The 26,390-nt window shown below is 38.1% G+C and overlaps 1 protein-coding gene and 1 long non-coding RNA gene across 8 annotated transcripts in view; one reads left to right on the top strand and one right to left on the bottom strand.

Moving 5' to 3' along the window:
* Positions 1-7,540, bottom strand: part of LOC119795673 — a 39,931-nt gene extending 32,391 nt beyond the window's left edge. Inside the window, exon 1 of the long non-coding RNA XR_005282356.1 lies at positions 7,216-7,540. This is a non-coding gene — a long non-coding RNA (uncharacterized LOC119795673). The remainder of the gene's footprint in view (positions 1-7,215) is intronic.
* Positions 1-26,390, top strand: part of LOC119795671 (laminin subunit alpha-3-like) — a 98,522-nt gene that overhangs the window by 38,027 nt on the left and 34,105 nt on the right. The window contains exons 11-39 of one of the 7 annotated variants that reach the window (XM_038303761.1): positions 1,038-1,085; positions 1,170-1,217; positions 2,014-2,148; positions 2,304-2,438; positions 2,782-2,916; positions 3,072-3,206; positions 5,548-5,682; positions 5,855-5,907; positions 6,384-6,483; positions 9,122-9,174; positions 9,293-9,398; positions 10,785-10,884; positions 13,177-13,333; positions 13,529-13,676; positions 14,171-14,313; positions 15,194-15,297; positions 15,380-15,539; positions 15,704-15,867; positions 16,743-16,851; positions 16,941-17,038; positions 18,430-18,628; positions 18,757-18,883; positions 19,077-19,225; positions 19,617-19,732; positions 22,464-22,675; positions 22,772-22,976; positions 23,670-23,814; positions 23,890-24,030; positions 24,280-24,441. In XM_038303761.1, coding sequence (XP_038159689.1) covers positions 1,038-1,085; positions 1,170-1,217; positions 2,014-2,148; positions 2,304-2,438; positions 2,782-2,916; positions 3,072-3,206; positions 5,548-5,682; positions 5,855-5,907; positions 6,384-6,483; positions 9,122-9,174; positions 9,293-9,398; positions 10,785-10,884; positions 13,177-13,333; positions 13,529-13,676; positions 14,171-14,313; positions 15,194-15,297; positions 15,380-15,539; positions 15,704-15,867; positions 16,743-16,851; positions 16,941-17,038; positions 18,430-18,628; positions 18,757-18,883; positions 19,077-19,225; positions 19,617-19,732; positions 22,464-22,675; positions 22,772-22,976; positions 23,670-23,814; positions 23,890-24,030; positions 24,280-24,441 — 3,722 coding nt within the window. Of the gene's footprint in view, positions 1-1,037; positions 1,086-1,169; positions 1,218-2,013; positions 2,149-2,303; positions 2,439-2,781; positions 2,917-3,071; positions 3,207-5,547; positions 5,683-5,854; positions 5,908-6,383; positions 6,484-9,121; positions 9,175-9,292; positions 9,399-10,784; positions 10,885-13,176; positions 13,334-13,528; positions 13,677-13,849; positions 13,989-14,170; positions 14,314-15,193; positions 15,298-15,379; positions 15,540-15,703; positions 15,868-16,742; positions 16,852-16,940; positions 17,039-18,429; positions 18,629-18,756; positions 18,884-19,076; positions 19,226-19,616; positions 19,733-22,463; positions 22,676-22,771; positions 22,977-23,669; positions 23,815-23,889; positions 24,031-24,279; positions 24,442-26,390 lie in introns of all 7 variants that reach the window. The other 6 variants (XM_038303762.1, XM_038303765.1, XM_038303764.1 and 3 more) reach the window with 6 other exon arrangements.

Genomic DNA, 26,390 nt, shown 5'->3' on the forward strand with positions numbered 1-26,390 from the left:
CCATAACTAATTGATCGTTCATATTTTTTACATGCCTTTAATAAAATAAAGGTTTTATGCAACTCAACATTTAACATATGAAGTCCTTGTTTGTTTGAAATCATGTCCCCTTGACGTTTGTTTAAGCAGGTTGTTTCTTTTGTTTGTTTTTTTTGTCCTGCAAGACAAGAGTTTATTCCTTCTGAAAAACAAGGAGAGATAATTCACACCCTGCAGATAGGACGGGTTATTGCGCATTCCAAAAAAGAGATATTGAAATCTAATAAAGAATTTCCCCATATTATCATATGGATCTTCCCTGGCAAAGACTAAGCTATGTGCTAAGGGGTGGAGATAAGATTCATATTTTTTGGTAATTCTTTATGTTTCCTCTAGTGTTTCCGTTGACACTGACACATGGCTTTGCCAGGATTTATTACATCCTCAAAAGTACTGAATGTGCACAGAAGAATCTTACCAAATCCTCCACAATTTATCTGTTACCTCATGTATCACCAGTAATGGTATTACCTGTGTATTAATGCTGCTTCACACACAGGCGACCTGTCGTGTGCAAACCTGCCTGAGGTCCTTCGGATCTTAAGTCTTTTACTTCACCTTTAATTGTCATTTATGAGTAAAATACTTTTTCTAAGTTTGATTGCCCTGACAGTCCAGGACACAGCATGTTGACAGTTATTAGGAAGCTGTCTGGGTTCCCTGAAATATTTTTTGTCTTCACGTGGATCAATGTTTCTTCATATTATGGGCTGGCATTTAATGGGAAGGTGTGTAAATCTGGAATTACATGATAAGTACAACACATTTAAAGCAGGGGATGAAAACAGTCCAAGTTTCTATAGTAAAAAATGCTAGGATGTAATTTAAATTAACAACAAAAAATATATATTAATCAGTAATGTTTAATGGAAGTCTATGTTCCTGTTATATGCTTTTGTTACGAGAATTTAAATCTTGCAGACTTCTGATTCAAGAAAAATAATATCATGTGATTATTTTCCTAAATGTCTTTCTTTTGTGCCTTTTTTTTTAAATAGCTTATCCTGTGTACTTGACAACTGAATCACCTGCAGGCCCTATAGTGGGTGAGTTAATTTTGTTGCTTGTCACAACATAACTGAATCTAGTAGGCACTTTAAAACTATTTCTTTTTTTCCCTCCCTATGAAGGACCCACTGCCTGCCCCCCAGGCTATTTCAACTCCCCTACATGTCAACGTAAGTGCAGTTAGAGCTAAAATGAGTGTTTTAAGGCAGGGCTATGTTAAATGCTTTTGTTGTTCGCTCTCATGCACTTTTTTTGTATTTATAGGCTCTCGAAAAAGCTTTTTTATTGGACACTTAATTCAGCCTCGTTTACTAAGAGGAAGACAAAAAGAAACGATAGGAGGGTGTTAGGAACCAGTGTTACTAAGTTTGCGCTTGAGTTAAATGTTAATAAAAAGGGCGGTAGGTTAACCATGCATGAGACATTTCTAAACATGGTGTCTCCTATATTTGGAAAAAATAAAGGGATAGAATATTTACATGCTTCATAAGAATCTCCACTAGACAATATAAGCATAAAAGACTGATGGTTCAAAAAAGATCTGGTCTATCTTTGGGGATTTAAAGTGCTCTCTGTTCTCTTGTTATGGCAGCACTCCTCTGGGACTTTTTAGTGAGAACTCAACCAGGCTAATATTAGAAATATTGAAGTTGTGATTTCTTTTAAGCTGGGAATCAGCAGTTTAGGAAAACCTTTCACCCCTGTCAATTTCAATCATTTCATTCCTCTAAGAAAATAAACATAGAGGAATCATTTAAGCAGCTTTTTCATCCTGTAAGTTGGCTGAGATAAATGGTGTTTTTGTGACTTTCCAAAGGAAGCAGTCATCAGCTTTTTAGTCTAAAGTTGCAGCACAAAATACCATCAAGCAAGGTCAAGTTAACCTACTCTTCAGTGGAAAACATCATACTGTATGATTTTGCTCTTATTGTGTAATATAAATATCTCTACTGTGTTTGTCTGCAGCATGCATGTGTGAATACAGAGGGACAATTCATGTTGTATGTGATGTTTATGGGCGCTGCCTTTGCCGTCGGGGAGTAAAGGGAGAGCGATGCGACCAGTGTGAACCTGGATACCACTCCTTCCCAAACTGTCAGGGTAGGAGAACCGTAACCTCAAGGAAAATACTCATAATGATAATTTTTATTTAGAAAGCGATGACCAAGGAATGTCAGAATAAGCTCCAGCAAAATGACCTGTAGTGATTTTTTAATTATAACTTCACTTTGTGTATGATGACATATTTTCTTTAGCATGCCGCTGTGGTGGGGCTGGAGTGGCTGAGAGCATATGCAGTCCGAATGGTCAGTGTAACTGCCTCCCTAACTACCAGGGCAGTGAGTGTGACCAGTGTGCACCAGGTTTCTATGGATATCCAGACTGTGTTGGTGAGTTGTGATTTTTTGATCCTACAAAAATAAAGAAATAACATCACAGAGCTTTCCGTATGAATTCATTCTAGGAGCATCAAATCTAGAATTTACCACGCTATTTCCTAAAACAACTACGTAATCTTGTCTTATCTCATACATGGCACTCAAAGAAATGAAACGCAGGAAGCAGTCATCAGCTTTTTAGTCTAAAGTTGCAGCACAAAATAAAATCAAGCAAGGCCAAGTTTACCTGCTATTCAGTAGAAAACATCATACTGTATATAAGCTGGGCTGCTCAGCTGAAAATGATTTTGCTCTTACTGTGTAATATAAATATCTCCACTTTGTTTGTCTGCAGCATGCATGTGTGACTACAGAGGGACAACTCATGCTGTATGTGATGTTTATGGGGGCTGCTTTTGCCGTCGGGGAGTGGAGGGAGAGCGATGCGACCGGTGCGAACCTGGATACCACTCCTTCCCAAACTGCCAGGGTAGGGGAACCCTAACCTCAAGGAAAATACTCATAATAATAATTTTTATTTAGAAAGCGATGACCAAGGAATGTCGGAATGAGCTCCAGCAATATGATCTGTAGTGATGTTTTGATTATAACTTCACTTTGCGTATGATTACATATTCTCTTTAGCATGCCGCTGTGGTGGAGCTGGAGTGGCTGAGAGCATATGCAGTCCGAATGGTCAGTGTAACTGCCTCCCTAACTACCAGGGCAGGGAGTGCGACCAGTGTGCACCAGGTTTCTATGGATATCCAGACTGTGTTGGTGAGTTGTGATTTTTTGATCCTACAAAAATAAAGAAATAACATCACAGAGCTTTCTTTATCAATGCACTCTAGAAGCATGAAATCTAGAATTTACCATGCTATTTCCTAAAACAACTACGTATTCCTGTCTTATCTTACACATGGCACTCAAAGAAATGAAATGCAGTAATAGTCAGTCTCAAATCCAAACAGGATCAAAATTTGACATAAAAGCTCAAATCTAATTATACACACTCTTGATATTTAACTAAGTGTCCCTTAGAGAGTTGCAAACAAACCACGTCTTTCAAAGCCATTTAACACCTTTTATTATCATGGTTTCCCCCACAAACCAAGCTTTTTTTGCAAACAGGTTTAACATCAGACATTTTTTGAAGGGTAATTCTACAAGCGATTTGGTTGAATACTGTTTTATGCGTTTTACTTGTTATTTGGAAAACCCAAAAGTTTCCAAGTTTCATTCATCTGTCCCACACGGTAACTCTCAAATGAAAGGAAGATGGTTATAATGTCCAAAAGCAACCCAAGGGAATCATTAACCAGAAGATGCTGGAGTCAGTTTGATGCATTCATACCTAAGAACACTGCCAATTGACTGAGGTTGTGTCATCATACTGGATAAAATTTTAAAGGAAGAGTCATTATTTTTAGAGTTGGACACAACTGGGTTTTCCAACAGGAGGAGGACCCCAAATATCATCTAAATATTGTTGGAATGAATACGCTACAGTATACGTTCATTTAGGCATTTGAAATTGCTCACTCCACAATACTGTTAAACAATGAGAGGACTACTAACAAACATTGAGTTGGTGCCAGGAAATTTAACCAGTTTAATAAGCTCTGTCAATTCTGCAGAGATCATCTATAACAAATGTGCCAGGATGTTATTGACTTCTGCAGAAAGTGTTTGGGTTCTCTATTTCTTCATGAAGGCCATCTAAACAGTTTAGTAGTGGAGTTTGTATACATTCAAAGTAACCTAATAAAAAAATAAAAACTAGTGGTGGGCATAGATTCATTTGTTTTAATCTAGATTAATTTCACAGTAATCTATTAAAAATATCAGGTATACCTTTTTCATGCTTGCATAATCACAAATTTGTAATTTCGTCTTCCTGCTTAAGGTTTTGACAAATTTATAAATATTTGTTTTGCTTATCTGTTACTGTGTTTTTGCTGCAAAAAATAGAGCATCCCACTTCCAATTTTAGATGTCCCACTTTAGCAATATAGACTTTGGGGCAACAGCGTTTGAGGATAATACTAAAATCTGTTTTGCTATGCTATGCTCTTGCTATGTGAGGATTCCGAGGTTTTTAAAAATGTATCATGACTCTAGCTCTAGAAATTAAATAGGCTGGTAACAAACCCCATAGAGTCAACACAAAAACCGTCCCATTTTACCCACTTTCACCAAAGCAATCATCAAGAAGCACGCATAATATTGTCCCCCGTCAGTGCTGCACATTTCGCTTCTACCAACTTCTCAACTTTCACGTCTGTCTGAACGAGGACATTAGTTAGCTTGGCTGATAGAGCTCTGCTGATGGGATTGCCTCGGTTACACTCAAACGTTATAGCTTGATGAAAATGACTCTTCCACTGCGCTACATCAGTGCGTGGCCTCTTTGACATTGACAAAGGGATGCTTTGCTTTTAGGTGGTACTTGAGACTGGAAGAACTCCTGCAGTAAACCCATTGCACACATGTGCAAACAGCTTTAGTCTTGTCAATCTTTCCATTGGGAATCTTCTTAAAAATACATTTTCCTTGAAGTAAACCCGGCGTCTTTATAGCTGCATCATGTCAGCACGTCATGTTGAATGTGATAATTTAACAGCACGCCTACACAGGTTGGAAGACCGATTCGTTCTCGCCCCCAGATATACACCTGCGCCTGATATACATCCGCACTAAAATATCAAGGTGAAAGTTACCATTAGTTTAGACCCAGCTCCCATCCCAACTGTGAGAACAGATTAACAGTGATGCATTTTTTATTGCCCCATAAAAGTTAATGCCGATAACAGCCAACAACTAAAAAAAAACCCTACCAAAGTCGACTTACAAAAAGGATTGACTTTTGTATTCTTAATTTGCCCTTGAAAGTAAGCAGATCTAGAATATATTTATCTATATTTCTATATGTTCTATATTTAAATTGATTTTAGATTCAGGCATATGATGAGTGTACGTACTGTATATTTCTATTGCTGTGTTTGGCCTTTTCAAGAATGGACAACTGGGTATCACTAGAATAAACATCTGTATGAAGGACTATAAAAGCTTTTACTGCAGAAGTTAAGTTATAAATTGTGATGTTTGTTTTCTCCAGCCTGTCGGTGTTCACCAGAAGGTTCATATGGATCTGCATGTAATCCCTTATCGGGTCAATGCCTGTGTCTGCCAGGCGTGGTAGGCCAGCAGTGTGATCGCTGGGTGTCTGGACTAAGGTTTCCTCAATGCTCAGGTAGGCACCACTGAACACACTGCATGCATCACAGTTGTAGGAAGTGAGAATAATCAGATTTGCTTTAAATTAGGTTAGAGAAGGTTTCTTTTAAGCTTCAGAATTATTCCATTCAATTTTGGCATAAACTTTTTATGCATTAATTTATGGTCTCTCTTGTTTTTTACCGCAGAGTCCATCAGTTTTTGTAACCCAGATGGAACAGAGGTGTCCAGTCCTCAAACAGTAAGCCGCCAGCTATTAACTTAACCTGCTCTTATCAAGTTTCCTTTAGTTCCTGTCCAACCCAGGGTGGTGATTTTACATAGATTTACTATCCCACAGCTGATAACGTGGCTGAACTTTGGCTTGAATTTTAAACTGCAAAACAAAGGAAGGCTTTTCCCGTGGAATGCACACGTAACCAAACAAGGAAAGAGAGACTTCCTTCCATCTAGAAACGGAAGAAACAATAATCACACAAAGCAACTCTCGGCTACTAATGTGGTTATACTTCCAAAGTTGGCAACATACTCCCCACCTAGAAGATTGGGAAAAAAAAAAGCTGAAAGTTTTTGTTTCAGAATACTTGCTCTGTAACACTATATGCAGGCCCTCGTGACTGATTAGATCTTGGTATATGATGGCAAACCGATATAACCTGGTTTTAAGCAACTGCAACCGGTCTGGAAAACTCTTAGATTCCTTATTTGCTGTTTCAGGGGGCCTGCCAATGCCGAGCAAATGTAGAAGGAAGGTTATGTGACAGGTGTAAACCTCTCTACTGGAATCTAGCTGCAGAAAACTCTAATGGATGTACAGGTAAGAAACCTGAAATCAATGCTACAGTTATATGCATAGTAAAGGTTTTCAAATATCTTTTAACCATAAAACCGCAAACTTAGCTGCATTTTATTAAAAAGTTTTATAATTGATGAAAAATGTACCACATTTAAATTTTGCCTTTGTTAGTCAATCAACTTTCCCTGTAACAACATCGGCGGGTCTTTAGGGGCATGTTTCTACCAACTCTTTAAGGGATCATAGAATGATTATATAGGGTATTTGATGCTGGTCCTTAAGGTCTCTGAATAGGATGTGCTGGAGATGGCATATTTGCTGTTCTATGGGCCCTAATGCAAGCCTGGTTATAAGTCCTAAAATGAAAAAACAGGTTTTCTTCCTTTTATGGTATGCTCATTAATATTTAAATGAGCTGTGCGCTGATTGGTTGGTTTACAACGAGCAAAGATGCATCATAGCAACAAGCACTCACTCACTGAAACATCAAATTGTTGATATGGTAGGGTGACCAGATGTCCTCTTTTGCCTGGACATGTACTACTTTTGATAGCTAAAAAAATGTCCCGGGGGAATTTCAAAATCGTCTGCCATACCTTGAGCTGACGGCTCGGTTGCCCGGTGAGGTCCAGTCAGTGTCCCAGCAACACATCCACCCCCCCACCCCCTTTCCTCCTTTTCAGAAACCCAAATCTGGTCACCCTAGATATGCTATCATTACTATCAACAGCTTAGCGACAAAATAATACTTACAGCTTGTGGTTGCGATGGCCTTACAGTCGGAACAGACCCTCGTTTCAGTAAAAGAAGTTTAGCAAATCCTGCTTTGAACTGTCGAAGATTTTGAAATTTTTCTTCAGTAAAATGCTTAGAGAAAATTAACAGCTGAGCATCAAACTTTGCAGGGATCTTCAAATACACAAAAATATTCCATGCCTGTCATGTCTTTGGATCCTTGGGAAGGCTGTGAAAAATTTGGCGTTTCTCAGTGCAGCCTAGAACACTGCATTTCCGCCTGTGGTTTTTGGCTCATTTTCAATAGAGAAACTGCCTGCTTTGTAATTCTTGTAGACGTATACCCAACTGTAGGCTAAACAGCTAAACCGGTGGCTTCCATCTACCTCTAGTCATGTTTTTGGGCCAGTGAACCAGTGGGCTGGTCTGTATGTTCAATTGTGGGGCGTGACAAAAGTGCAGGCCAGAACTAAATATGGCAACATTCCAGAGTTGACATCAACTCGGGTCTTCAATTGGATTCACCCATTTTATGGTGGAAGTTTAGAATTGTGAGATTTGCAGAGAAAGGAGGTGTCGATGGGGTTAGAACTTCTCTGTACATCAATTTCACCCACTGAACTATCATTATTCATCTATGACAATTTAAACTCGGTTTTGCATTCTATGTCCCCTTTAATGCTATTAGAGTGCAATTGTTATGAAAAATCAGGTTTTGAACCAGGTTAATAGATTTATCTTGTACTGGACTTTGACAGGAACATGCTGACATAGAGGAACCTAAAGCATTTTGCAGCTTCCAACATTTTTCTTCTAGCATTGTTCTGCATCTCGTTCCATCTACTTTCTTATCGACACTATGCCATCCTAACTGTTGAAATAAATAATACTATAACCATGCTGCTGCTGCCATATGTATGTGTCACTGTGGTAATGCTTCGTTCACTGCATGTGTTAGTATTTAAATTTGGTCTGATCTGACCAGAGCATCCCATCCACATGTCTGCACTGAACCATGAAACTGAACCGTGCACTTCTTTTGACTTTCTGCGCTCTTATCACCATTGTTTCCTAGAGGCCTGATCGGCAGAGTGCACAACTAATAAGTGAGCTATATTCAGATTCAAACAGCTATGGAGGTCTCTTATGGTCTTTAGGGGATACATTTAGAGTAAATAATCAATCTGGTTTTCTGTTGCTAAAACAACGGCTCCTGAGTTAAACATAAGTTGCCTGCAGCATTTATTTTTTTTGTTCACTGACCCAATTCTTAACTGGATTGTTTGATAACCAGAAGCAGTCTGAAAATGTACTGATCTGAGCCCCTTTTTACACAGAGAATATGTTATCATATCCCTGTCAACAAGGCCAGGCTGGGTTTCCTGATAACATTACTTGAGCGAATTCTTGTGGACGTTCATAGCTTAGACTGGTACATTAAAACATTAACTGTTTAATTCAGATTTCTCTGTATTTTGACTGTGCAAAAAGTGTGCATGAGTAAATCAGCTAAAAGCAGCTCACATGGGGAAGATAAGGTTGATCCCTTTATGGTTGAAAAACAGCTTCAAGGGTTTTCCAGAAATTGCCCTCATGTTACAGCTTTTCTCTCCTGCCAGACTGATCTCTCTGCCACTAAGCCTGAAAACACAGGACACGCTTTTAATATCTCAAGAATGCCTCTAGTTGAAGTAGACAGACATTCAGGGAAACTTTTTTTTAACACAGTTATCTGTGTATATAAAAAAAGAACTTTCTCATGTCCTTTGACCTTAATTTCTTTGAAGCTTGAAGAGTTTTCCCAGTTGTTGTGTTACACCTGTGGGTGTTAGAAAATCCTGTAATCAGAATCTATTCACAGTTTCTCCACTGTTACATCTTTTCAACCCCTCCCTTCAATTTTCTCTTGTTTCTTCCATTCCAGAATGTCAGTGTGATCTGAGAGGGACACTGAGCGGTGTTGGGGAATGTGAGCAGGTGGGTATATTACAAAGCAATCCACCCATGCACAAAAAAGGTCTATCCCTGTTTAACTGCATTGCAAGTGCAGCAGTCTTAATGAACTCTCTCTTTTCTGTGTGATTTGTTTCTACAGAGAAGAGGGCAGTGCCACTGTAAGCCAAGTGTGTGTGGCCTTGCATGCGACTCTTGCAAAGAGGGATACTTCCTACTGCAAAAAAAGAGATATTTTGGCTGTCAGGGTAAGATGTTTATTCATCAAACATTAAACATCAAATATCATTAAGATGCACTGCATTTTCGAGGCATGCATTAATCTGAAATATAGTTGTAACTATATAACTATCAATGTGTTTGAACTGTACCATACCTTAACCCTGACCATTCCTAATGAATGCCAACATTTTATAATTCAGTGTGCCACATGCCAGAGGTGGAAAGTCTAAAATAAAAATAAATTTAAAAAAACTGAAACAAAGCAGCTTTGCTGTACTTCAACCAGACTTCCTATTATCTGCTGAAAAGCTCACCCTCTCTCCTACAGTCTGCCTGGCCATTACATGTCACCAGAGGTAGACTTTCCTTTTAAATTGCTGCCAAATCTCAAATTCTTTTCCCTTGATTTTAAAGTAGGACATCTTCTTTACACCATGAAAGCATCTAGATTGAAGAGTGTTGACAACTGTGTATGGTCAGATAAATAAAACAATAATAAATACAAATAGAGAAATCTTTTATTTGGGGGGGGGGGATTTAAATCACTTACAAGAGAAGAGTAATAAACCCTATTGGAAGTTGTGACTGCACTTTGTAAACTGTTAATCCCATTTTGGGGATGTATGAATTTAAGTTTTTTGCAACCATGTATCGGAACTGTGATCTTTGGCAGGTCTCTTTTAGAAAAACAGCTTTAATCTCAATGAGTTCTTCACCTCTGTAAATGAAGGACATTGTATATATAGCTCAGTAAGGCTGAAAGTTCTTTGATTCCTTTCAAAACTGATTTATTATAGTTACTCAGTTATAAAATTAAATATTTGAATACAAATGTGTTGAAGTACCAGAGAAGTGGCTGGTAAGAAAATGTTTATTGAATGACATAATGAAAGTGCTAACTTCATATTAGTAACGGATGTTCCAGGCTATCTTTTATGGTTGGAAAATAGGACAATGATGTCCCATTGTTCTTTACAACAGCGCTTATAGAGCGTATTGTTCAGCAACACTGTAAAACCTGTAAACCCCATTGAAGTTGATATAAAGCAAATGCTTGTAGTCTTATTTTAATGTAGCTCCAGACTAACACCCCTTAAAAACTCACTTTAGAGATCTAAGGTTTATAGTATGCTCATAAAGACAGAATTGACACCATATGAATATAAAAAGCTTTGCATACGGTACAGGAAGATGTTAGAAAATGTAAAAACAGTTTAAGAACCCCCCATAAATATAGAATTTTATTGTGTTTTAGTTCTTTATTTTGTCCAATCATTTATAGCTAAATGAGTTAAAGAAGTGACTTGAGGTGGAAAAAATTGAGGTTTCAGCCACCAGCAATTGTTGTTCAGTCTGTTGTTAAGTGACTCTTCTTCAACTATTTGTTTAATTCTTTCTTCTCTCTCTTCCAGCCTGTCAGTGTGATTTAGGAGGTGCTGTGGGCATGGCATGTGATCAGACGTCTGGACAGTGTCAGTGTCGGAAGAATGTAATTGGCCGTATATGCAAAGAGTAAGCTATGGGGTTTCTTAAAAATAATCAGGAAATGCACATCTTCTTAACCCTAAATGGCATTGGAAAAGGATAATTACTGTTTAATTTTATTTAAGTGTTATGGTAACCACAGGCTTTAGTGAAGTCTTTGGGATTTAAGATTATTTGAACACATCTAAGAAACTATATATATATATTTTTATTCTTAATTTTTTTTTTTTTTTGCAAAACTTTGACTAAGCCGTTCTAACAGATTGATGCATATCGATCAAAACCATTCCATCTCAGCTCTGATGATATATTTAGGGTTGTTGTCTACCTCTAAAATAGACTTCCACTCTGATACCATGTTTTGTAGCTTTAAACCGTTCCTTCCAGAATTGCCTTTTCTATTCTTTCAACCATCTCTCTTTTAACTTTGACTAACTTTGTCTGTTCCTGCTGTAAAAAAAAAGTTTTCCCACAGCACGATGCTGCCTGACAGGGTTAGTTTTCCACCACACAGTGTTGCACAAAAAAAGCGATTTGATCTAAATTTTCCAGAGTGCATGCTTTGAGCTATTTTCTTTTTCTCTAACATTCCTTGTGCCAGACTGCTAATGGAACGGACAGTAACTTTCTTCCAGCAATAGAAAGCTTCTGTTTTATTGAGGTAATTTTCTCTAAAATTCTATTACAATAGAAGCGGATCTCTACAGCTCCAACAGAGTTGTAATGAGCCTTTTGGATGCTGAAAGAAAAGGATCTGTAAATACAACTCTTAAATGGTTTAGGTCTTTTTTCTAGAGTCAGATGATGGAATAAACAATGAAATGCTCAATTTTAGATATTGTTTTGCCCTAATTTACTTTCAACATCTCCATGGTGTTATCATTGAGCCATTTCATGTCTTCATTGATCTTCATGAATAACTCGTTTATTCATGTTTTCTAAAAAACCTTGATGTCCACAATATCACTCTTATAATGCTAAAATTAACTTACACTACCTATTTACTGATTAGGTGATCACTATGGGCAATTGATTAGACTACATTATATGAAGAGGTATCATGCAAATGCATGTTTTACTTTCAAGATTTTAATTTGTAAAATAATTAGCCGATATAATATATTGGTTTTGGTCTATCAAAGAGGGGATTTTAAGAACCAGTCTGACCCCTGAGATGTACCAAATGGGGGACACCATATTCGAGGCAAGATAGACAGTAGGATAATTGAAAAGCTTTTATTTAAGACACAGAAAAGTTGAGTGGCAGCAGGTAGAGCATCTATTTGAGGAAACTCTGTAAAAGGAAACAAAGGTTAGTGACCCCGTACACGTAGAATATGATATAAACACGTGAGTCACTAAACTGGTTTAACAGTTCAGGACGTGTCTTGAGAACGAGGTAGGATCCAGCCGACGGTCTGCCAACATGATGCAGGGGGTGCCGCCCAAAGTGTCTGAAATACTGTAGCCCCGGAGAATGGAGAACAAGCAATCGTCTGAAGCCAGGTCAGGCAAACAGATCAGAACAAGAACAGGCTGGCTCAGAGGTCCTGAAGTCCAAAGACAGTTCAGGCAAACAGTCAGGAACAGACAGGCTCAGTGGTTGAGGGGCAAAACGAGTCAGAATAAGGTCATTAGAAACACTCAGGTACGCTAAAAACCCTTTTACCACTGAGATTGCTCGGGAATAGGTAGGCTCAGTGGTTGAGAGGGAGAACAGGTTAGAAGCAAGAAATCAGAAACACTAAGGTACACTAAAAAACTTCTCATGAATGGCATGTGAGAACAAAATAATCTGATCTTGAAAACTGGATGCAAGCACCCTAAATAGAGGCAGAAGCAGGTGGGTCAGATCAGAGGTAATGAGAAACTGGGCAGAGTTACTGTAGGTAAATGGAGTTAGTAATTAAGTCAGTCATTAGCACCAAGATCATGACACCAAAGGCAAAAAAGACAAAATAAAATAATAAATGTTTCATGAAATAAATATTTGAATGTCTAATTGAACTTTATTTATCTCACATTCGAGACATATCCTCTCTGCATTTAACCCATCCTCTTGGGGAGCAGTGGGCTGCCATTGTGTGGTGCCAGGGGAGTAGTTTGTGGGTTAAGGGTCTTGCTCATTAACCCAGATTGCAGGCTGTGGGGATTGAACTGGGTACCTGCAACCTTCTCAGAGCACAAGCGCACTGCTCTAACCCACTTCCCCCATATTTTCAATAATTAATTAAATCAATGAAAATACCATTTAATTATGAAATGTGTAAAATATACTTGCTTTGAAAAACAATGTGAATGCAACTATTCTCTCTCTAGGCCTGCCCCAGGTTACTTCTTCCCATCTTTACATCAGCTGAAGTTTGAGGTAGAGGATGGCACAACACCAAACGCTCGACCTGTCCGCTTTGGTTTTAACCCCCAAGAGTTCCCAGGATTCAGCTGGAGAGGTTATGCTATAATGACACCTGCACAGGTTTGCCTATTCTCATTGGTGCTTTGGATGCAGTGAATCTGTAAATGTGAGATCTAGACCTTAGTGGTTTTCAGCCTTGCAATAAATCTTCTGCTTTTTGCCTCTGCACAAATAATCACAGACTGTCCTGTTTTTTTCACTGCTGATGTGGGAATAGAAACACCATCTCTTAGCACTAACACTCTCTGTCCTCAGCCGGAGGTGATTCTAATGCTTAGCCTTGGCTTTCCTGGACCCTTCCACATTATATTACACTACTCCTTTCTACAAAAAAAGGAGAGAGTCCGAGTGAAAGCCCGGATCTTGGTGGTGGATGAAGCTGACTCTGAGGCTTGCTGTGATTGTAAGTGAAGGGAGCTTGCCTTGCTGCCTTTGCCTCACTCACTCTCTTTTGATTAACCCGTTCCATTATTTTAATCTTCCCGCCATGCTTTCATTTGTCTCTCTAACACCACTTACCTATTGTTTGCTCAAACCTATGTCACCGGAATCAGTGTGTGACTGTCGTCCCTGCAGAGTGAAGCCAGGGTAACAGTGCATGTTGATCCCAAAGAGGGGCGACAGAATTTTTTCCACGTGGTTCTGCGGTTTATTAACCCCAACATCGTCAGTGTGACTGGTAGCATCAGAGCTACAAATAGCAGAGGCACTGCAGGTAAGACTGCCTCTGACACAGCATCATTTGCCCCGTTCCATCATCAAACTGTGAAAACCTAACCCATCATTTATTACATGAAAACGTTCTTGACAGTTATGGGAGAAAATGGTTGATGAACTGTCTTCGCATAGATGTGACCTTAGCAGAGGTTCATGAGTTGTGTGCTTGATGCTCTGCAGGGGAAGGTCAAAGTAAGGAAGTGATATTTCCTCCAACTTCATCCCCCGCCTTTGTCACCGTCCCAGGAGAGGGCTTCACTGAGCCCTTTGAATTAAATCCTGGAAAGTGGATCATTCATATAAGGGCTGAGGGAATCCTCTTGGTAAGTTTCTGTGTAAGATTTTACCTGAAAAGAACAACAAACAAACAAAAGACACACCATAATTTGCCTTATACAAATAAGTATAGTATGAATATTTGGTGTTTTGTTTGGTTTGAAATTACACATATTTGTTTTTTGTGGGTGGCTTTATGTGAAATAAGTGAACATTTGTAAAGTAGAAGAAATAAATAGTTTTAACATTTTTATTATAAAAACAGGAACTGAACAATGAGTCATGTATTTATGTGTTTAGCACCTTTTTACTGCAATATCCCAATAGTGCACTTCTACCATGAAGTATTAGTTCTGCACTTCATAAGTTTGGTCTTTATGGAAAAGATGGAAGAAGAAAACATGACAATAAGTCCTGCAGCTAATTTGTTTTAAGCCTTGTAAGAGACTCAGCACTACATGTCGCCAATTTGGATAGCATGATGCTGGGATTATACTTTACATTAAGAGAATAAACAAGCTCCCTAAACATAAATCCAAAGCTAAGATCAACCTAATCAAAATTCAGAACTACATCTTTGGCGAGTCACCTGAAAGAGTTGGAGGCATTTTTTGAAGAGTCATGGTAAAACAAACCTCAGCCTTTAGATGTGCAAAGCAGTTAGAGACATTCTGTACCCCAAAGTATTTGCAGCTGTAATTTGTAGGAGATCTTATAAGACATTGTCTCATGGGAAGTAAGAAATATATGCCACTCTACAGATTTTTATCTGATATAAAAAAACTTTCCAAAACCAAGTCTCTTTTTGTGTTACTTCAGAATTATGTACTGTTTTTGATCATTTATTGCAAAAAAAAATCTATGGAATTCATTTGAGATTGTGTTACTAATCTGTGAAAAATAAATATTTTTACCTTCGCACTTCAGGATTATTTAGTGCTGGTGCCTCAAGATTACTACGAGGCCTTTCTGCTGCAGGAAGAGGTCACTCAGCCGTGCACATACTTACACACTGCAAACAGGGAGGAAAAGTAAAGCTTTGCTTTTTACCGTCATTTTTCTCACATTTTTGTTGTTAACAAAATAAGGTAATCTCACTTCTCTTTTCTTAAGATGCCTGCTGTACAAGCACATCAACATGGATGGTTTCAGCTCTGTGCTCGCCACTCAGGGCAGATTGTCCCCCCGGAATGGGCGGAGGAAGAGGAGGTTGGCTCGTATGCGGCGTCTTACTCCAGATCACCCAGACATGGCAACTGTCAATGGGAGACAGGTTCAGTGTTCAGAATTATCGATAAACAATGTAGTAGATAACAATAAGACACACATCAGCATCTCTAAAAATCTTATAACACAAATCTAAAGTGTGTAAAAGGTATTTGGAGGATTAAGATCCTATATTATCTGTAAATAATGTGCATGTTCTGTGTCTTATAGTCTCGCCTGGAGCTCAGCATTCGTGTCCCTCATGCGGGCCTTTATGCCCTCATTCTGGAGTATACCAGTGAGATGGAAACTATCCAGAATGTCAACATACTCCTAAGTAGTCAGTCAGGGAGTCAGATCTTGGCTAGAGCAAATATTTACACATGTGTTTTCAGGTTAGTCATTTTAATATTTAACTGATTTAGAGTTACTGTTTCTGACAATAAAGTGCCTTGCAAATTTATCTGCACTCCATGCATAGATCTTTTTTGTGTCCTTTGATCATATAACAACAGAAACTTTCAATGTATCTCATTGGGATTTTATCTGATATACCACATCAAAGTTGTGGCAACACTCTGGAACATTTCAATTGCTTTTGCCATCCAAAGCTTATAAACATATAGAGGCTTGCTGTACAATTAAATTTAGTTTCTTTCACAAAATTATATCCGTTGTTACTAAATGATTCCAGAAATAATTTAATTACCAAATTACTCATTCTGTTTGTAATCAAATGCAGCTGATTTGTAAACGCCTCAGGTTCGTTAGAGAACATAAATAAAACCACAAAGCCCAAGGAGAGCAGCAGGCAGGTAAGGAACAAGGGAATCAGTATGCTACAAACTCAAGTTTGCTTTTTGCTGTTCGCCACGTGCTACATAATAAACAAAGGAAGCAGTTTAAAGAAAAACATTACATAGGACCCAAACGCTGCATGTGAAACAACATCTGTAGCGGAATAGTTACAACAAGCTTGAGCTTACCAGCTGTCAGGTTAAAGCACGGCGGTAGTAGTATTATGCATTTGGATTGCTTTTCTTCATTAGGAGAAGTGTAAACCATTAGTCAAGGTATTATGCATAGAAGTAAATTAAAACCTAGTCTAGAAATAAATATCTGTTGGAGGCGACACTGTTGTGTATTGTATTGTATATGTGGAAAAAATAATTGAGAATTTTGAATAATTTTCCTTCAACTTTAATGCTTAACATTTTAAAACAATGTAAGAGTTAAATACTAACATCGAATTGTTTGCTAACTCATGCAGTTTTTTGTGCCGGAGTGTGGCGGTGGACAGCAGAAATCAAGTGGCCATGCTGCAGCTCTCTCACAGGACGGAAATTGTTCTACATACTTCCACATCTTCATTCCTTTTGGTGAGGACAGTGCTTCCAGCAACATGTAGAACATCTACCTTTCCACTTGTTTTTTAAAGTAGTGGGGTCATTCAAATATTTCTGTTTAGTACAAGCTGTATACGGTGCCTGCAGAGGAGTTTTCCCTGGACTATGTGGAGCCCAAAGTGTTGTGTGTCTCTACTCATGGTCGTTTCACTCAAGACAGGTAAGCACTTTGGGTCATGCTGCTAAACCTTTTTTACTTGCATCAGTAGTTGCACCTTAAACCCATTCCCTAAACCTGACCATAAAACCTACAATGAGAATTTATTCTCATTAGATCATTTATGCACACTTCTTAAAAAACTTATTTCAACATCCACGAATGTAAGTTGTCATTTGCACTACATTGCCTGCTAGATTAGTCTCGACAGCAGGGGGCCACATCTGGTCTCCAGCTGTGAATACAAGCATTTCTCCACGTTCCTTACCTGAAGATGAACTTTGGAACATCTGTCATCATAACTCTGCAAGTCTAAAACTAACAAGCATGGATGTCAGAGACCTATCGGCTGCTGGTGTGTAGTTTGTGGTGTTCTGGAAAACCTGACATAAATATACATAATAAAAACCTATAAAATAATAAAATGATGACATTTACCTGAAAGCAAGCACAGCCATTTTAATTAATTATCTCTTGCTTTTAATTTTTTCTATGATTCAGATTAGTTTACCTCTTACCAATGCTTTCTATTTGGGTTTTAAGTGAAAGGCTCACACAAAGTAATAGATATTTGTAAAGTAAAATGCAAATTATTTCAGTTTTTGTTTTTTTTGTTTTCTACTAATTGGAAAAAAAAACCAATGTATTGAACTGTCCTGAGTTAAATCACTTCCAGTTACAGCTGCTGGGAATTTAAACTTCTTTCTCTCAGAGTTGCATTTCTAAAACTTGACATTTTTTTTTCCTATTCTTTTCATCGTAGCTGTGCCTTTTTTTGTCTATGAAGTTACCATTAATTCAAGTCTCCTTTGCAGCCCCTGACACATTTTCTTTCAGTTGACCTTTCCACTTGTCAGGATTTGTAACTTGAAAATATTCCCCCACAATATGGTGCTGCCACTTTTTTTTCGCCGTAGGGACGGTGCGTTAACTATTTGTTCAGTATCAGTTTTCTGCCATGCAGATCATTTGTCATGTTGTGTTTGTGTCTCCCCTTTTTTAATTTATACAAATTCTGCCACATATTACTTTCAGCAATGACCTTTTGCAAATCAAGGCAGATTTTTTAAGTCAACAAATAAATGCACTTTTGTAGTAGATCTCTGCAGTTCCTCCAGTTGGCCACTTAGCTTAGCAACTTTCCAGCAGTGCCATGCTTTTCTCAAAAGATGATGTATTAAAAAGTTATCTATTAAATGTTCATTTGTTAAACACTACTTAAACAGATTAATGCTTTACTTTAAATCCAGACTTCTGCACCTCTCTATGCTGCTCCATCATATAAAACCCCAGTAAAATGCATTGCTATATTTAATACAAGAAACACTGAACATTATTGTTCGGCTCAAAGGAATTCCCCTTAACGTCAATTTGTATCCATTTAATGTTCACAGTCGGCACTGTCTTCTGCGGAGGTTTGAAAAGCCATCCTCAGCCTCGATTCTGTACCCTGCCCGTGATGGACAGCTGTCATCCACACTTGCAGCTGCTTCCCAGCAGGGCAACCATCTGGATTGGAGACAGAGAAGACAGTCCAGTTTGTTCTCTGTCCATGAGCCTCAGAGTGATGGGACAGTGCTGAAATTCCCTCAGGTACTCACCTCAAATACTTCAATCTGCCTTTCCTCATCTTGCTCAACAACATCATGTTCACTAGATTGTGTAAAAAAAAATAGAAAAAAAGAAGACTGCAGTTATAAATGCTGTGTTTCCCCCTCTAGACTGAAATAAGTTTTACTCCAGAGGTGCCTCTCCCAGGTCGATATGTTGTTGTGGTCCATTATCATCAACCTGAACACATCTCTTTCCCAGTGGAAGTGCATGTAAATGCAGGGCAGGTTTGGAAGGGTGAGTGTTTGGGAGACAGTTGGAGACTTAACTCTGGCAGGGAGCTGCAAATTCCTTCATAAGATCAGATAACATACCTGGCCTCCTGACAAGAACCTCTGAGGCTTTAGAGAAGTTTCCTTCTGTAGCTTAAATAGATGAATAGGTTTTTAAGCAGCATATTGTCTAACTGAGAAACTGCTTTCCCCTCTAGGTGAGATAAATGCTACATTCTGCCCGGCAGTGTCAGGTTGCAGGGAGGTTGTTGTTGCCGACGGCCGCATCGCTCTTGACTTCTACAGGACTTCTCTGCAGCTACCCACCATCTCTGTAACCGTGCCACATGGGAAGACTCTTACTTTGGTCAGTGTGTTATTGATTATTCTTTTCTGTAGCTAAAGCAATCATTAAGTAACATTAGTTTAAAATTCTTAGAAAGTCTCAAGGTTGTATTTTCATAGTGTGAGATTGTTTAGTTAGATGATTTGGCATGCAGTGGTCTTCAGTCTTCTCCCCTGTGTTATGCCATATCTCCAGCGACAACAATGAAGGGACTGTTTCTACCTGGCAGCCCCACAAAGCTTTATGTAAAAGCTAAACCCAAAGGCTTTTTAAGACTTGGGACAGGTTGAGCTTTGTTTGCCTTCTCAGAATGTTGTACTTTTTGTCTCTCCTAAATCTATGAAAATAGTTTGATTAAGTGCCCTATTCCAAGGTCCCCTGTATTAAATGTTAACTATTATTGTTTTCTTAGGATTATATTTTGCTGGTTCCTGATAGCCAATACACTCCAGAGCTCCTGCGAGAGAGGCCACTTGATAAGTCTGCAGATTTCATAAAACAATGCACCAGAGAAGGCTTCTATATAGAGTAAGTGTCATCAACCATATATTCTTTCTCACTGCATGACAATAAATCAGACATTCTTTCCTGTTTTATGTTATTTATAATACCAAAATATTTTTTTCACTTCCTTAATGATGATGAATAAAAAAAGATTTTTAATGAGTTTTCATAGTATTGGTCAAACATTTTGGGAATCCTTCCACAAGCTCTTATGATATATTTTGCTACATTTAGGTTGATCCTTGTTGATGGAATTGGTACAGTACACTGAGAGCCTGATCATTAAAAGTTCACTTTGGCTAGGTTAACACCGCAGCCTGAAGTGACACAAATCTGATTTTTTTGCCCACATGCGACCTGGATCGGATCTTTTCATAGCAGTCAGAACAACACAGATTTGACCCAGGCCACTTGGCTATGTGGTCCTGAATCCGATACGAATCTGATCTTTTTAAATGCGACCTATGTCTGAACGGCCAGGTCGCATTCATCCGACCTGAACGCCGTTAGTAACCAACATGGGTCACTATTCTGCGTCTTGCTCCACAGAAGCGGCAAGAAAAACAAACACCATTGCGGACGATGATGCGGAGAGCAGTAATTGTTTTAACCATCTTGAAAAGATTGAGGTTTTGAGATTTGAAAAGATTGCTAGATGCGCTCCAGCGCTACATCCTTGTTTACTTCCGTAAACACGAAGCAAGCTGGCTTGTGACGTCATTGCGTCCTACTGCACACTAATACTGACACATAAGCTGTATGAATGCAGTTTACACAGGAGATCACATACAAGTCACATATATTCGGAAAAGTGGGCGGCAATGCAAAAAAAAATCAGATTTCACAAAAAAAAAAAATCGAAATTTAACATCAAGGCCTGCAGTGTGAACATAGACTTTGTATTAAAACACATGCAAAAATCTTAGCAGAGCAGCTTGTGCAAACCTTCTCTTATGTGTGTCTGCCTTCATGTCTACGACTATCATGATCTTATGGCCAAATAATGCCAATCAATTGTTAGAGTATATGCAAATACTTCCCACTTATAGAGTGATTTATCAAACCTGAAACTGATTGTGGCCACAGTTTTTGCATCAAAATTTAGTTAATTTCAAAGTCAGATGCAAACTCTGAACCAAACATTTCTGGGTTCAGTGTGGCCACAAAGGAGGCACTGATACAATGACAGATAATCGAGAGAGAGCATATGGGCATTTAAATATAATTTGACTGCCAGAAATAACAATAGTAGAATGATACAGGTAGAGGAAAGCAAATCTATATACAGTTAAACCAAGACAACTTAAAGGAATTTAAATATTACTTTGAAAGATTGGAACAACCTAAATGTGCTTACGGGCTCTGACCGTATTTTTTGGTCGAGCAGGTGTTGTGACAAGTTGATGAAGGTAAATCCAGCAAATCCAGCTGATCAGAGAGTAATCCGTCTATATTTAACTGTTTTAAATTTTTTATTTTTTTTGTTTGTTGAACTTCAAGTTTCTTATGTAAAGTGTGATATAAATAATATTTAGTATAATCAAAACATTGAGTATCATCACTGTTATTGTTTTATATATGGCAACTACATCATCTTTCTTTTAGGCCACCCTTAAACTACCTGAAGTTTACTCAATTTTCTCATTTTAATGGGATGAATTGAACCTGTTTGCATGTCATATCCTTTTTACACACAATCATTATAGATCACTAGCAACATACCCACTTATTGCATGTGCAATATTTTTATTGCCCTTGCAGCAGAACTCAAATTTGTCTCCATTTATGTGATGCCCCTTCCCAGCATTAACTTTGTAGTGCTTTAACCCCTTTCTAACTGATTACCGTTAGTGGTATGCCTTTGGTCACCTTTTGGCAGGACTAGTTTATTTTTAAACTTTACCTTGATGCCATTAATTTAAATTTTATTGGACAAAGAAATTTGTACAAAAACAAATGTTGCTAATTCCTATCATAAGACAGAAAATTCTTAATATCAGTGAGCAAAAGCTATATATCTATTTATATAATGTATGTATATAATATGCAATTACCTTCCACTGCACTTTAATTTAGATAGCTTCTGTCCAAACTTTATTTATTAACTTTATAGTAAAAGCTATCTGTATATTATGCTCATAATTCTGCCTATAGTAATAGCCATCTGTACAATATTCATAGTACATATTCACCTGCAAACTCGGTTATAATAACAATCATCGGTATATTATGCTATTGAACATAACTTTGAAAACCCTATTATAGTAATATCCACCTGTATATTATATTCGTTAGATATTCAGCTGTAAATTTTGTTCATAACACTAGTCATCTATATATTATATTCATAGGACAAATCTATTAGTAAAATTCTGTTTATAATGGTATTCATCTCTATATTTATTCAGTAGAAACCCATGTCCTGTAGTCATGGAACCATTATTTATCCTGCACTTGCTGCTAATGCACTTCTGGTTAGACCTAAACTGCATTCCGTTGCCTTGTACCTTTACCTGTGTAATCACAATAAAGTTGACTCTAATCTAATCTAATTTAAATATCTTTAAACTGAATGTAGTCCACTAATTACAACACTTTGTTATCCTGGTTTTGAATATTATCATGTGATCAAGTTGCTCTAGAAAAAAACTTTAATGCTGCAAATATTTTTTAGAAACTGGGCCCCCTAGCTGCTGTTTTTGAGTATTATTCTGTGTTTGAAAGAGTTGTTTTATTTATCTGTGTATTTCTGCAGACCCACCACATCATCCCAGTTTTGCAGAGACTCAGCCCGCACTCTTGCAGCAGCTTACAATGATGGAGCCCTGCCTTGTGGCTGTGATAAGTCTGGCTCTACAGGGAGTGTGTGTGATCCAGTCGGAGGACAGTGTCCTTGCAGGGAGCACATTATAGGGCGGCAGTGTAACAAATGTGCCACAGGATACTACGGATTTCCCTACTGCAAACGTGAATTTTTCATTTACTTTTCGGTTACCATATAAATGAAGCAAATATGCACATGAAACTTAAAACTTCTGTAAATTTCCTCTATTCCTTTTTCAGCATGTGAGTGTGGACGCCGCCTGTGTGACGAGGTGACTGGACGCTGCATCTGTCCTCCTCAGACAGTGAGACCAAGCTGTGATGTGTGTCAGCAACAAACTTTCAGCTACCACCCTTTGCTGGGCTGTGAGAACTGTGGGTGCTCTCCAAGCGGGGTGAACGTAAACGCTGGACTTCAGTGTGACATTGTCTCTGGGCAGTGCAGGTAATTATTGTATGATTTTTTTTTACATCCATAAATCCCAGATGAAATATAAATAAATAACCTGTCTGTCCATCCATCCATCTTCTACTGCTAATCCGTCAGGGTCACCAGGGATGGTTCCTGGTCACCTGTCCATCAAAGGGTTAAGACGTAGAACCATGCATACACACATTAAAACCCATGGGCAATTTAGAAACACCACTTAACCAAACAGACATTGTTTTTGTTTTTTTGGACTGTGGGAGAAAACCAAAGTGCCCAGAGAGAACCCACACATTGTGCATTGTGCATAGTACATAAATACTCAAGGCTAGGAAACAATCCCAGGACCTTGTTGCTACAAGGCAACAATCCCTGAAGGGCAGCCACCAACAAATAATGCTAGGTAGAAATTTTAAAATAAAACATCGACCCTTTATCTTTTCTTTGAAGAGGAACAAGTCTTTCTTGGTAGGAGCATCCCTTTTTTGTTCCTTTTTGGATTGACACCCCTCCACCAGTGAAAGGAATGCCCTCTCTTACAAAGGCTGAAAGCTGCATTTGCTTAAAATGTCAGTCACCTTTCCTACTCTTAACCCATGAATTAACATCTAGATGTGCGGGACACTGCAACAACAATAAAAACTAGATTTTTTTCATTTTAATTGGAATCTCATGATTTTATCGTTGTAAATTCTTCTGCTTGTTTTCCAGCTGCAAACCTCGAATCTCAGGCCGTCAGTGTGACCGCTGTGCTCCGGGTTATTATCGCTTTCCTGACTGTCTTCCCTGCAACTGCAACCCAGGAGGAGTCACAGCTGATGTATGCCACCCTGATACAGGCAGGTGTCTCTGCAAGGTGAGTTGATAGTATGATCTCTTATTCAACTTCTTTGTACTGTCTCCTGCTATATAAAAGCTTTGGTTTTTGCAGAAAAACGTTGTAGGTATCAGGTGTAATACTTGTCGGGAAGGTTCCTTCTACTTTGACCCATCAAACCTCCTTGGCTGCTCCAGCTGCTTCTGTTTTGGAGCCACTGACCAGTGTGAGAGCTCTGATAAACGGCGTGGAAAGGTAGGATGACCTTTAGATGCTGCATGTCATACTGTTATAAAAACATCCCGTTCAGAGATTCTTTTAGGTGTATGATGTAAACATTAATAGCTGTTTGATTAGAGCTAATCATGTTGTAGAAAATTAAAGATTATCATGGTTTGTTGTCTTATCTCCAAAGAAGCATTCTTCTCTAACATCCTAGTGCAGTATTTCTTTTGGAAACATAAAAATGGCTGGAGGTTTTTTCCTAACATTAGTTTTCATTAGTTTGTTGACATGCAAGGCTGGCGATTGGAAAGCCCTGACGGGGAGGAGGTTCCTTCAGTGCTGAATGCAATCAGTAACACAGCAGTGGCAGACATTCAGGAGCTTCCTCCTACGGTTCAGACTCTACACTGGGTGGCGCCAAAGTCCTACCTGGGAGACAGAGTGAGTCAACTCCTCCTAAAACATGCTGAATTTTGCTATGGGCATTGTGGTTTTAACACAGAAGGAGAAATTTGTTGGCCTTTTATTTTGACACACGTACTTAGTAAAATGCAGAAATCAGATCCAACTCAACATCTGCATGTGTGATAAAGCGCAGGGATTTCACATTAGTTATTCCTTTGCTACCAAGTGCACAAGTCCATCCACAGTCATTCTACTACAAACTACCTTCCACAGTCATCTGCACCTTGATAAATCTTTTTCATAACTATTAGACACACCTTTCAGATTTTCTTTGCAGTGTTCAATATCCCACCCAAATGTATAATAACAGTATCTTTCTTTTAATTAAGTTTATTCAAATCAAAATATTTATTCCCAAAATTATCTTTAACAGAGTGTTTATCCCTAGTTAATATTCTCAGGTTAATATCTGTAGCATTTATATTAGTTTAAAACCTATTAAGGACTATAATAACACCTATGTTAAATTAGGTAAACAGCTGTTAGCACTGAAATGATAATTATATGACCAAGTCATAGATCCCTAACTGTATGATTTAAAAAAAAGAAAAGGAAAGTGAGAATGAGATTAAAAAAGAAATCTTTAGTTTAATAAAGTATTTGCTATTCATTTGGTAAATAAAAGATAACACTGGATGTAGTTACTCATTGCTTCATTAATTAATCTACTACAAATACAGTCATGAATTTAATGTAGTTTTCAAGGAAATTAGAAAAAAAAAATGAAGGAACAAGCAGAAACCATATTGCTGAGATAAAGCTTTTGGAAGTATTTTTAACAGTTTAAATGTTTATTTTATCAAAGTGATCTGCAATGTTTTTCATGACTGTTCCATTTTTAAAGATTTCTTTGAGTGAACTCCGAAGTCAACCATCTTCTTTTATCAGATATGACCACTTCCCTCAGCCAAAATCTGAACCCTAGGACTGTGTTTATGCCCCACACTCATGTCTCTGATGCAGCAGACAGGGAATTTCTCAACACACAGCTGTCTGGCAGATGAGGTCACACAACTGATGTGCTCTTTTACAAAGTCATATCTTTGTCTCCAGCACTGCAAATTCATTTAAGGGAAATAGATGTTAATCTTCTTAAGCCCACTAGCCACCCCATCAGCAAAATAAAAAAAAAAGGAAAAAAAACACAAACACATTTTCTCCATGTTAGATCGGCCATCAGCAGCTGATTAAACAGGAGGCTTGATGCAGAGATAAAAGCAGGGAGAAAACCCTATTGAGCAGCAGATCACATAGATCTAAGCAGCAGCTCAGGATGATCTGAATAGGTTGCCTTTATACTTAATACTTTTAACCCCCATTTAGCTAGTCCACTATAAAACTGGATAAACACAACTTATATACACACACTAGCAAACATCTAGAAAATGGCTGAAACATCTAAATACTTCATGCAAGCATTATTCACTATGAGACTTATCTAAAAAGACATTTCCATTTCTGGACTGAAATCTGTATATACTTTTATACTTTATGGATTTTGCACCCATCGCAATCTATAAATGGTCTTTTTATGAAGCTTCAAACATATTCAGGTCCCCAGGGCTTGATTTAGCCTCAATGCCCTGCAGAATACAGACACAGGTGAGTCACCTTTACAACAACTGCAACAATAGACGTAAGACACCAATTTTCTCTCAGTCCATTCAAAGATTAGCCGAAGTTCTACTTGTGCTATACTATATGTTTGTGTGGTTCACTAAAAAAAATAATGCAACCACTTTTGGCATTTACTTAATCATATTTAGTTATTTCAACACAATTGTTCTATTTTCTACCCTGCTAACATGAAACAATTGTGCTATAGTATGTAAATATGATTAAGTAAATGCTAAAAACGGTAACATTATCTTTTTTAGTGTTCACAGGATGGGCCTTAATCAGTACTGACTGACAAGAAGCTAACA

Source organism: Cyprinodon tularosa, unplaced genomic scaffold (assembly GCF_016077235.1).
Source record: "Cyprinodon tularosa strain WSP-4 unplaced genomic scaffold, ASM1607723v1 ctg52, whole genome shotgun sequence".
NCBI lineage: Eukaryota > Metazoa > Chordata > Actinopteri > Cyprinodontiformes > Cyprinodontidae > Cyprinodon > Cyprinodon tularosa.